The sequence below is a fragment of the Gekko japonicus genome, unplaced genomic scaffold (genome assembly GCF_001447785.1).
Source record: "Gekko japonicus isolate JY-2015 unplaced genomic scaffold, Gekko_japonicus_V1.1 scaffold528, whole genome shotgun sequence".
Lineage (NCBI taxonomy): Eukaryota > Metazoa > Chordata > Lepidosauria > Squamata > Gekkonidae > Gekko > Gekko japonicus.
This window is the reverse complement of record NW_015170290.1, coordinates 100,324-113,090: the sequence shown is the minus strand read 5'-3', so window position 1 is coordinate 113,090 and position 12,767 is coordinate 100,324. Positions and strand designations below refer to the sequence as shown.

Here is a 12,767-nt window from a genome sequence, read left to right as displayed (position 1 = left end):
CCATAAGGTATTAACATAATGTATTTTATTCTGAGATGGTAGATGGGGTGAAGGTGGCGGGGACCTTAGGGGGGAGTGACCATGTCCTACTAGAATTCCTTTTGCTGTGGGGGACCAAGAAGGTTCATAGGTTTCAGTAGGGCAGACTTTAATAAACTCAGAGGCATGATGAGAATCATTCCATGGGCAAGACTGCTGGAAGGGAAAGAAGCAAGTGAAGGGTAGGCTCTCCTAAAACGAGAGCTCTTGCAAGCTCAAGCCATAACTATTCCAACAAGAAAGAAGAAGAAGAGATTGGATGTATACCCCGCCCTTCACTACCCAGAGGCTTACAAACTCCTTTCCTTTCCCCTCCCCACAACAGACACCCTGTGAGGTAGGCAGGGCTGAGAGAGCTCTTTCGAGGACTGCTCATGAAAGAACAGCTCTGAGAGAACTATGGCTTGCCCAAGGTCATCCAGCAGGTGCAAGTGGAGGAGTGGGGAATCAAACCTGGTTCTCCCAGATTAGAGTTCACACACTTAACCACTACACCAAACTGGCACTCACGGTAAGGGATCAAAGAAGCCAGTGTGGATGGACAGAGAATTGTGTGATGTGTTAAGGGAGAAAAATAAAATGTTTAAGAAATGGAGGCAAGAACATACCTCTAAAGAAGAGTATCTGCAGGTTGCTAGGCTCTGTAGGTCAGCCATCAGAGAGGCCAAAGCTCACAGTACGCTAAAGCTGGCCAGAGAGTCTCGCTACAACAAGAAAATCTTCAGATATGTGAGGAGCAAATGCAAGATAAAAGAGGTGATGGGCCCACTGTTGGGCGAAAATGAAGAAACTTTAACAGAGGACAGAAAGAAAGTAGACTGGCTTAATGTCTATTTTGTCTCAGGTTTTTTTCCCCTGAAGAAGAAAACAGGCTCATCTAGAGATGGTAGTAGGCAAGGCACGGCATCTGGGCTGCTGGTTAACATGGGCAGAGAGGTAGTTGAGAAGCACCTAGCTGGACTGAATGAGTACAAGAGTGCTCAAAGAACTTTCTAGAGAGCTTGCAGAACTGTTGTCCATCATCTTCCAGTCCTCTTGGAGGTTGGGAGATGTGCCACAAGACTGGAGGAGGGTAGATGTTATCCCAATTTTCAAAAAAGAGGAGGGATGACCCAGGAAACTACAGGCTACTCAGTCTTACCTCTGTCACAGGGAAGATACTGGAGCAGATTTTAAAGGGATCGATCTGCGAGCATCTAAAGGACAACTTGGTGATCTGGGGAAGTCAGCATGGATTTCTCCCCAACAGGTCTTGCCAAACCAACCTCATTTCTTTCTTTGATTGAGTGACATGTTTACTGGATCAAGGGAATGCTGTTGATGTTGCTTATCTGGATCTCAGTAAAGCCTTTGACAGGGATCCCTATGATGTTCTGATGAGTAAATTAGAGGACTGTGGACAGGACTGTAGGATACATAGGTGGATAGGGAACTGATTGGGTAACTGCATTCAAAGATTAGTTATCAATGTCATTTCATCTGAACGGAGGGAAGTGTCTAGTAGGGTGCCAAAAGGCTGAGTTCTGGGCCCAGTACTTTTCAATATTTTTTATAAGTGATCTGAATGATGGTGTGGAGAGACTACTCATTAAATTTGCAGATGAGTAGGAAAAATAATTTTGCCAGAAGAAGACTCTCTCAAAACACACAATTTTTGCCTGGGTGGCTTGTCGCTTAGCTGCTTGCTGTATCTCTTTTTGGAAAGTATAACAGCCTGCTGCATCTTTCATCATTGATGACTGCTGCATCTCTCAACAGTCTCTCATCAGAAGCAAGATAGTCTACAGCGCTGAAACCTGTCTCTGTAGCTGTGGTCTTTTCTACTAGATATATAATGTTCTTTAGGCTTTTGTACTATAATGAATAAGATACACTAGGGTCCCTATCGTATACAAGTATATTATTTATATCAATATATGAAGATAATAGCATAATAGTATTGTGTGTTTTGTTCTAACATGGTGTTTTTCTACGTTTGCTCAACCTTGCCATGTTTCCTGTGTGTTTTGTTGTAACCTCCAGGTAGCACCTGAAGATCTCCTGCTATTACAATTGATCTCGATCAAGATAATTTCCCCTGGAGAATATGGTTGTTTTTTGAGGGTGGACTCTATGACAAACCCTGCTGTGGTCCCTCTGCTCCTCAAACATTGCTCTCTCCAAGCTCCACCCCCAAAATATCTGGGTATTTCCCAATCCAGAGCTGGCAACCCTATGCTTGACCCAGGGTGCTGTTTTATGGACCGTAATGTTTTTGTAAGTATGTTTTATCTTTCTTGATAGATTGTTGTGAGGGGCCCCAAGCCCTGTGGCCCAGGGAAGGGGTGGGATATAAATCTAAATATAAATAAAATATGGCAGCAAAATTATATCTTGCAGGAAGTTTCAGAATACCTTGAAACAGCCCTGGCAGATTCCATGGCAGGTAGGGTCAAGCCAGACATGTTTTGTGGTACCATCAGGGGTCTGATGGGGCCGGAGCTCTCTGGAGCGCCGCTCTGGGAGTGAAAAGCCCAGGGGGCGGGGCTTCCAGGGGCGCGGAGATCTGCGGCGCCCCGGGAGGCCCAACTACCTCTCCCTGTGCTTCCCAGGGCCACAGAGATCCGCGGCGCCCAGGGAGGTCTGGCCACCCCGTCCCAAGGTTCCCGAACTGGAGCCTTGAACTGGCTTGGCTGGTTGCCTGTGAGTCCCCGTGCAGAAAAAAAAGCCCTTGAGTGAGTCCGTTTTGAATTTGTTTGTTTTGGTGGTGGTGGGGAGCTGGCATGCCCACATGGAGCCTTGAACTGGCTTGGCTGGTTGCCTGTGAGTCCCCGTGCAGAAAAAAAGCCCTTGAGTGAGTCTGTTTTGAATTTTTTGCTTTGGGGGGGGAGCTGGCATGCCCACATGGAGCCTTGAACTGGCTTGGCTGGTTGCCTGTGAGTCCCCATGCAGAAAAAAAGCCCTTGAGTGAGTCCATTTTGAATTTGTTTCCTTTGGTGGTGGAGGGGGAGGATATCCATAATTACATGCCTGAGAATTGAGTGTTGTTGTTTTTTTAATCTCTATTCCAGAGACAGAATTCCCAGTGCATATTTGGCTTGGACTGTAGTTAATTTCTGTTTTTACACATTCTAAATGTAAATAATCTGGGATGTGATTTTGAGTGTAAATCAGTATACGTGTACTTGATGATCAGAAATTTAAGGAACACTGGACTAAATCTAGCCCTGCAGTCTTTTCATGGAAGGATGCAAGAGATTTCTGCACTACCTATTGTTTTAGTGCACAATCAGATGTCAAGGAAATAATACCCCCAAAAACAAAATGTTACAATAATTACTTCAGTAATCTTACCATTATTTCATGGATGTCACCTGAATTGTTATAAGGAATTTCCTCTTCACGTAGGGCAGGTTTGCTTTCTTCAAGGAAATTGTATAAAACAACAGAACAGCAATAAGTGTACTATAGACAAACAGGCTGCAGCAAAGCGAGGTAAACAACATTTCTAAGAATATTTGTTTGTTTGTTTAATAGATTTAATATCCTGCCTTATCTACTCAGACTCAATGCAGCTAACAGGGGAGCACCAAGTTGCAAAAACAACATAAAGGTAAAGGTTCCCTTGCTCGAAAGCCAGTTGAATCTGACTCTAGGGTTGTGGTGCTCATCTCTGTTTCAAAGCCGAAGAGCCAGCGCTGTCCAAAGACATTTCCGTGGTCATGTTGCCGGCATGACTAAACACCAAGGCACACGGAACGCTGTTACCTTACCACTGAAGTGGTACCTATTTATCTACTTGCAGTTTCTTGATTTCGAACTGCTAGGTTGACAAGAGCTGGAACTAGAGACGGGAGCTCACTCCGTCATGCGGCAACTCAGGTATCGAACTGCTGAACTACCGACCTTCCACAGCCTGCAGTTCAGCATCTTAACCACTTGAGCCACCGCAGCTCCATAAAAACAACATAGCAGTCCTTTAATAGACTTTTAAAAATGCACAAGTATAAAATGCACACATTAAAAATGCAGTCAAATCTGCCAAAGCAGTTTATTTTCATCAAATGCCCTCTGAAATAAAATTGTTTTGCATGCCTTCCTGAATGCGAAAAGTGAAGATGCCCACCATACCCACTCTGATAGGCCATTCTAGAGGACTGGACCTACCACAACAAAAGCCCATGTCCTAGCAAGGGTTGCCATCTGCCTGCTGATTCACTCACTCACCCAACAATGCTAATTGTCTCAGCAGGAGAAAGTGTGTGTATCTATGTGTGTGTGTGGGGGGGGATTTCATCCAAACCTGGAAGTGATTGATGGTGCTCAAGGAATCCCCCCAAATAACTATGGTAAAGACCATAAAGATATGGGAGGATTTCTAGAGCATCACCCATAACTTCCAGGTTCAGATGCGATTCCTCCCTAGATTCCCAGAGTGTCACCCATTCCCAGAGTGTCACTGCTGTCTTATAAATAGTAAAGGTTTTACCAGAAACACCCATTATGAGATGGAGGCAGAGATTCATTTGAACTCAAGTTCACCAAGCCTGAGCCCCAGAGACTGTTTTCAGCGTAAAGAGTCAGTCTTAAAACATATACAAAACCTTTGAGTAGAGTATATATCAACTCTCTTTCTCTCAGTTCCTGATAACCATCTTGAGTCTTGTGACCTATACCTTTGAGATAAGAAGTCAGAGCTCCATCTTCCTTATTAGCTTAAGCCCCACAACATTTTCTTAGAAACTAAGCAAGTGAAGGAAGCCAGCCCCACAATGCAGAATTCATGTCCACTGAAAGTCAAATGTTTGCAGAAATGTGTGAAATTCTTATCTTTATAGTAAAAGCAAACAGGTCTTTCTATCCTACAGGGGCTTTATGAGGTGAGCCAACGTAACTTTTCCATCCCAGATCGCAACTGCACAGATTTTTTTGGCATTCCAAGAGTAACCATCTCTCCTTAACCAATTGGAATGTTTATGGACATTCTGTTACATCACAACTAACACAATGGCTAATGAAGACACATGGGCAGTTTTTAATCTTCTAGGGGTAGAGGAGTAAGCCTGTAAAAAATTCATATGCATTTTTAAGCATTTTCATTTAAGCATTTAAGCAACCTTCAAAGACAACCGCTATACCCATGCTTAGTTTTAATTAAAAAAAAAATCAGAATATGGAAGTGAAATTTGAAAATTTTGTTTCCAAGGCTTATATGCCAACGTCGAAGCAAATGAAAAGCTATTTAAGCTCCTACCGTTTTTCCCACCATTGTCACGTTCTGTTTCATTCCCATCTTCTTTATGTTCCTGAGCATCATATTTAAGGGGGTACTTTCTTTCCACCCACCCTCTTTTCCTTAAAGAATTACGGATTACAGGGTAAGGTCCAGAGATGGTAAATATTTTTTTTTCCTAAAATCAAAAGCAAACACAACACTTCAGTCAATATGAAAGGAGATCGATGAATAGGTTCAAGCTTGCTTTACCTACATTCAATCTACAGCTGTTTTGGTGTTTGGCAATCTACAGCAGTTTGGCAATCACTTTGACATGAACACATGGACCTGAGTCAGACCTTTGCTCTATCAAGGTCAGTATGGTCTACTCTGACTTGCTGAGGTGGTCAGGAAGGCCCAGCATTTCTGTCATTTTGCAGAATGTACAAAACATCAATATTCAGGAGGGATTAGAGCAGTAATATAATGGAACAGCTCAGGAGGTCTCTGCTGTAACGGATAATATTGTAGCCTATTGCAATGTTTATTGTACGTATCACCTCCCTTTCTTTAGTGCAGTGTCCTCTACCTTTGTAACACTCCTTGTTCACTGTGGTATTTTATGCCTTAGACAGTTTTTGTTGTCTTAGGCAGCTTTTATTTACATTAGCCATATATACTCTTCTGGGGAGAATGTAAAGTCCCATTTCTCCATTTCTAGGGTTGCTAACATCCAGGTAGGACTTGTTGTTTTCCTGGAATTGCACATGATTTCCAAATCAGATCTCCTGGAGAAAATGGCAGCTTCAGAAGGTGGACTGCATGGTATCAAATCCCCGTTTGATTCCCACCCCCCACCAACCTTTGCCCTCCCCAGGCACTGGCCCCAAATCTCCAGGAATGTTCAAAGCCAAAGTTAGGTACCCTAGTCATTTCATGTGAAACATCTAAATGGAATTGTTTAAAATTATATGATTTTATGATAGTTAATGATTTACATTCTTGTAGAGGACAATTGGAGGGTTCAAGTGATTTTCTATTGATTATTGCTGTTTTACAGGAACCTTTGGGGGGAAGGTCTTTGGGATTCCTGGTGGAGTTGGTGAGCAGTTTAAATCACTAAACACTATTATAAAAGCAGGTGGTTTAAATCATTTTTAATTGACATGTTCCAGTCCTTGTTTCAAAGAAAAGCTCATTATAATTGGGAGTTACGTACAGGTGTTTCTCCCCTGTTAACTCTGCCAATTTCCAATTAAGAACTGTCACAATTTCATGATTTATGGTGGAATCCTTTTGCTTCAAAGAGAATTAGAAGATGTTTTTAAAAGTTCCAAATATAGGTGAAAAGTTTATTGCAGTGGTTTGTGAGTTTTAGCAACTTTAAATAAGGGAAACCCAGATTATGTTTACTCCATTTTCCATTTCATTTATTAGCTTCATTGACCCAAGGTCTTAAGCCAAGCATGCAAACAACAACTATAAAACGCATTACGATTATGTTTACTCTTTAAGTTTGGGATATTGTACTATTGGAGTCTATAAGGAATATCTATATATATTCGCCTTTTTAGCTTATTATTTTAAAGAAGAAAAAGACTCTGTTTGCATTTTTAACTGGAATAACAGAAAGCTCTATTTAATGAATTAAATAGGTGTAATGCCAGTGAAAGGAGTTCTAATTGGAAAGCACCACTGCCAAGGATAAGATTTATTGTTCAATCCTTTATTTCAAAGAGAAGAGCCTAATTGGGGTGAACAAAAGGATACTGTAACAGAGAGAAATCCTTTCTCTTGCTCTAATTGTGTGTTTTTAGAACTTTATGTTATGTTTAAGGCTGAATAGGTATAAAATATTTGTAAAAGCAACTATTTATTAATTTTAAGCTCTGCTATAGAAGGTTATTAAGCTTATGGATAAAATGTTTCTGTATAAGAAAGAAGTAGTTATGTTTTGAGGAGCTGTGTTTAAAGCTAACAAGCTGTTGACAAGAGCAAGAGTTGGAAAATGACCAAGAGCTGGGCCAGGTGTATGGGGACTCCAGCCAACATGAAAGTACATAAATCATGGACAGGTCAATTAAACAAGCTAATTTAAAAGGAGATGTTCCAAAAGGTTTGAGAAAACAAAGTAATCAATCATAAGTTTTTAAGGAATATCAAGCTAATACCGAGAAGATGATGTCACAGAGACCAATCATGCACACCTGCCAAAAGCCAATTAACAAGTACAGAATTTGTAATGTAAAAGAGGACCCTCTGCTGGCTAGAATGAGCTATGTATTTTACAAATTAAAAGCTTTAATCTAGAAATAACTTTATAGGATAACCAAAAATATTCTATAAAATTCCCTGATGAACCAAAAATGAATAATAATGTGTCTACAGAAGCTTTATGACATAGGCCACTTTACAGCATTAGAAAAGTGTACATATAAGAGTTTAATTGATAAAACAATGCTATAATACTGTATTTTTCTAGAAATTCAATGTATTCATGTATTCTTTAATAGAGATAGATCACAAAATGCCAGCAAAGGTGTTTTTGTAACATATATGCCTGTATAAATATAAGAAAACCAATTTTGTAACAGAATGAGTTTCATACTGAAAATGAACTCAGCCGGAGAGTTTGTTCAAAGTTGAAAGGAGTCTGGGAGTATGGCCAAAAAAAGTAAATAAGATCAGTCAAATATAATGAGCACTGCACCTGCATTGTGGGAGTTGAGACACAGCCAAGTAACATCCTGTGTGTCAAATATGTGATTGATGACTGGCCAGACAAAGAAAACTGAACTGAGCATGTCTAAGTTATGTCAGTTATGATGTAAAGTGAGAAGGAGCAAGAAGAGTATATAAGTCTGCTTTCTGTATTTGCTCATTGAACACCCACGCTGAGTTTTAGCCATGAGGTGCTCCTTATTAGAATAAAAATACTTTTGTTACCCTTTGCGCCTGGATGATTGTTTTAACTGTGTGGTTTATCGGCTAGCCACACAAGTCAAAGAACCTTAGCACCCTTAGCGCATTGGCAACATTCTCATTGCTGGGGGGGGGGAATGGAAACTGTGGATAAGGGAAAAATCAGTACATGCACTTATTGAATGACACAGGCTGCAGAAGAAAAAAGAATTAACTTATACTGTCAACATTAGAAAAGGATGTATTTAAAATTATTATATAGACACCATTAAGCAGATATACCACAGCCCACATCGATAACCTCCGTGCTAACCCATAAACTTGGTGTAGTGGTTAAGTGTGCGGACTCTAATCTGGGAGAACCGGGTTTGATTCCCCACTCCTCCACTTGCACCTGCTGATGTGACCTTGGGTCAGTCGCAAGCTCTGGCACAGCTGTCCTTGAAAAAGAGCAGTTTGTGTTAGAGTTCTCTCAGCCCCACCCACCTCACAGGGTGTCTGTTGTGGGGAGGGGAAGGGAAAGGAGTTTGTAAGCCACTCTGAGACACCTTTGGGTAGTGAAGGGCGGGGAATAAATCCAATCTCTTCTTCTTCTTCTTCTTAAACAGGTCTGTTTTGCAGCCCCATTAGAAGGCCCAAGGGTAGGTGCCTGCCTCATCCTTTCCCAGAGGCTGTTCCACAGCATCGGGGCAACAACAGAGGGCCCAGTCTATAACACATCATATTCTTGAGAGCAGAGGAACTGCTAGAAGACCCTGTTGTAAAGAACACAATTGCCACCTGATCATATCAGGAGAGACAACCCTTTTATTCATGTTGGTTAATTTTGTGGTCATAAAATCAACAAATGAGGCTGATGGGTAGGGCAAAAATGCAATAAATAATTTAAAAAACAGTGTTAATAAAAACATGCTGCTAATCATATATACCCTGATGGCCTTTTCCGTTAAAAATCTCGCCAGCTTGTATTTGTCTATTTTGGGTGGTGGTGGCAATTCATCCACAGCTTTCTGGGTTAGATCTAAAAATAAAAATATTGTCAGATTACCTTTTGCAGAAAGTGTTAAATGCAAAAAGAGGAATTCACAATTAGATTATTGAATAAATCTATGTTTCAGTACTCATTCCTGTGCATTCATAACCTGGACAGAAACAAAAATTTAGTGCTAGGTAGATGGAACATTTCAAATTTTTCATTCTCATTCGTTTGACCCAAAACCCCACATTTCCATTTTGCTTCTTTGTGCAAGTGATACCCATCATTCTTTATTTTTGTACCATTCTCTATTTCTTTGTATTTAATTTTCCTATAAAATATTAGACTTTTTCAATATCTGTGCATCAGTAAATCAGTATTGGTGGGGAAAAGGTTTAATGCTCCTCTAAGGAATATTCTGTTGTGTTTTTTAAAGGACACTCACTCTCTCCATGGCCCAGAGGAGGATCCCAGGATAACACTCACTTGTCAATTCCAAGCTCCTTTGTCCTGTGCATATAAGAATCTTCCTTGCCTCTAAAATGGGTATGCTTTTTCCTATGTGCATGCAATTTGCATGGAACATCTCACGAAGTCATGATGAGAGTTATTGCCCCTTAAGAATCCCAGTTGGGTGAAAAATCAAAAAAAAAAAAGTTACAGGCAATGTTCCCTCTAAACTGTGGAGTCTTGTGAGCAAAAATTCTACTTTGTGAGCTACTGGCATTAAAGTTGTGAGCAGGTGATTTGGCAGCTGCATGACTGAGTTTGCTCTGGAGCCCCGTCCTTCCTGAGCCAAGACAAAAATGTGTGAGCTAGAGTCTAAAAAACTATGTGCTAGCTCACACCAACTCAGCTTAGAGGGAACACTGGTTACAGGTATAAATGTTTCTCCCATTGAACAGAATGGAAATGGAAATAAATAAAATAACAGAAAGCCCAAATACATACATCCATGTATGCAAGGACTGGGGATTCTTTCTGTGTTCCCCTCCCCACAGCAGCCCTTTTTGACCCTGAGAAAATGGATCCCTAGAGTTGTGGGATTCATGGGGATATGCAGGATGGGGAGAGGCATGGGGGGGGGGAGTGCCAGCTTCACCTCCTCAATGCCGCCCCTAGCCAGGATTACCAACATCCAGATGAGCCCTGAAATTACAGCTGATCTCCAGATGAAAACAACAGCTGGGGAGGATGGACTCTGTGGCATTATACCACAGTGAGCACCCTCCCCTCCCCAAACTCTGCCTCCCCCAGGCTTAACTCCCCAAATCTCCAGGAATTTCTCAGCCTGGATTTGGCAATCCTAACCCATGTGGCTCTTAGTCCCCATGGATCCTACAAACCCAGAAATTAGCTTTCCCTCAACTGGAAGGGACTGTGGGAGGGAAGAGAACGAGGGAAATATCCACGATCATTCGTGCCTTCCCGTGTCAGACTACATGATCCTAGTCAATGTACATTTTTTTCAGATATCTTAAAGAACAATACAACTCAAGTAAAATCCTTTGCACAGCCTTATTCCCTAGTTTCTACTTCACTGCCCCACATAGAATGCAGCTTTATTGGAGCGTTTCCACTTTTGGAATGTTGCCAAGGGAGAAATGTGGAAACAAATACATTTACAATGAGGAACATTCCACGCTGGCTGCAGCTGAAGAGGCTGAAGGATTCTATTTCTGAGGTCATTTTGGAAAGGGTTGTTGTGGGATTGCTCTCCTGGATCAGCGATCCTTAATTACATGTGCAGGAGACCCCAGGTTGATTCAGTTACACCTCCTTCTTGACCTTAAATCACTGTGGGTTTATAATGAATTGTGAAGCTTTCCTGATCGTAACACTGGAATTTTTCCTTGCAAATGAGGTAAGCCTGTAAATTTATTTTTGCAAAGTTACACTCATGCTTGTGAGTCAATGGGTTTGGTTTCATGGTGAAGAGGGAAATGAGGTGGAAAGGCCATTAAGAAAACTAGAGGAACATCCAGCTACACGAAGCAGGGGAAACGATAAGAAAAGCCTTATAGTATTAATCAGTTTCACGTCTGTGACTCATGTATTTCTTACCAGAAAAGGAGCTCTTGTAATTGATTTTGCCTTATTTAACCATGGGTTAATAATTAATAATAATTATCATATGGCATTGTGTGGAGAATAGTCGGAAGATCCTAAGATTGTCTGGCAGTTAGAAGCTCTAGCTTTTTTAGCATTATGCACCACTAGGTGGTGGGCTAGACATGTTTTTAAGGCAAGAGACATTTCAGAGGTGGTTTGCCATAGCCTGCCTCTGCGTCACAACCCTGGTAGTCCTTGGAGACATCCTTGCACTTTCAAATACTAGCCAAGGCCGAATCTGCTTAGCTTCCGAGATCTGATGGGATTGGGCTAGCCTGGGCTATTCAGGTAAGGGCATGGGTTGAGCCCTCTTGATTACAGGGCCATAGGCAAGCCTTCCTTGCTAGGTGGGGATGCTACATTTCCAGAAGAGGCTTCTAAGAAAACTCAAGAATCTTAGGTACATCTAATCATCTATGCATGGTTAGTGAAAAGTACTGAGACTTACTAGCCATTTCAGCTCTCATACTTTATTTCAGCTTGGAACAAGACAACTCTAACCAACTCACAGGCCAGTTTACATGTGCAACAATCCCACACCCAAAACACACCCACACACAAGTGATTGACTATTTACAGTGGCCGAGAGTTCCATAGGCTCTCGGCTGGAAGCCTAGCCCGCCAATAGGTGCCGGCTAGGATCCGCTTGTCCCATTGTTACTGCGAGCGAAGCTCGGCCGCTTCGCATGACCGCGTGGCGACTTAGCCACACATGCGGTTAGAGATGGATACATTACACCCCTCCCCCCTTGGTCCAAAAGACACACACACACAAAGTCCTGCAAATAGGAGGGTGCTTTACGGGTCCTCGTTGAGCGGCGAGGCATGGGAACCAGGGCAGAAAGTGACACTGTTGCACTCGGCTGCGAGATGGGCGGTGTTGGCGGCCGTGGTGCTGGTAGCTCTGTTTCTTGGGGCACGGTCGGGCTGTCTGTAGGAGAATCAGGGGTTGCCTCATTTTGCCTGGCAAGGGTGTCCGGTAGCTGAGGTGGAGTGGGAGTTTCCGGAGTGTTGGGGTCCTCAAAGTCCTCCGGGTCGTATGGCAGTACCCGCCGCCACAGTTCCCATGTGACACCATTGCACTTGGCTGCGAGATGGGTGGTGTTGGCGGCCGTGGTGATGGTAGCTCTGCTTCTCGGGGCATGGTCAGGCTGTCTGTAGGAGAATCAGGGGTTGCCTCATTGTGCCTGGCAAGGGTGGCAGTACCCGCCGCCGCAGCTGATCGATGTGGTGGTGTAGAATCTGCCCGTCCTCGCTGGAGACCTCGTACGACCTGGGTCCCCGGACTCTCACCACCCGGGCCGGAATCCATGGCGGTCCTTGTGCATAGTTCCGGGTGTAGACCGGGTCCTTGGGAAAAAACCCTGTGGCTGCCTCAGGTGACTCCATGGCCGGTTCTTCTTCCGGGCCTCAATCGGGATGAAGGCGATCCAGCCTTGTCGTCAGGCACCGGCCCAAGAGCAGCTCCACTGGGCTGCGTCCCGTCGCAGTGTGGGGCGTTGTTCTCTAGCCAAAGAGGAATGC

At 42.8% G+C, this 12,767-nt stretch overlaps 1 protein-coding gene across 1 annotated transcript in view; it reads right to left on the bottom strand.

The window, feature by feature from the left end:
* TTLL8 (tubulin tyrosine ligase like 8) overlaps positions 1 to 12,555 on the bottom strand; it is a 43,732-nt gene extending 31,177 nt beyond the window's left edge. The window contains exons 1-4 of the mRNA XM_015417885.1: positions 12,537 to 12,555; positions 9,085 to 9,176; positions 5,273 to 5,429; positions 3,373 to 3,440 (exon numbers count right to left, since the gene is read on the bottom strand). Coding sequence (XP_015273371.1) covers positions 3,373 to 3,440; positions 5,273 to 5,429; positions 9,085 to 9,176; positions 12,537 to 12,555 — 336 coding nt within the window. The remainder of the gene's footprint in view (positions 1 to 3,372; positions 3,441 to 5,272; positions 5,430 to 9,084; positions 9,177 to 12,536) is intronic.
* Positions 12,556 to 12,767: the final 212 nt, after the last annotated feature.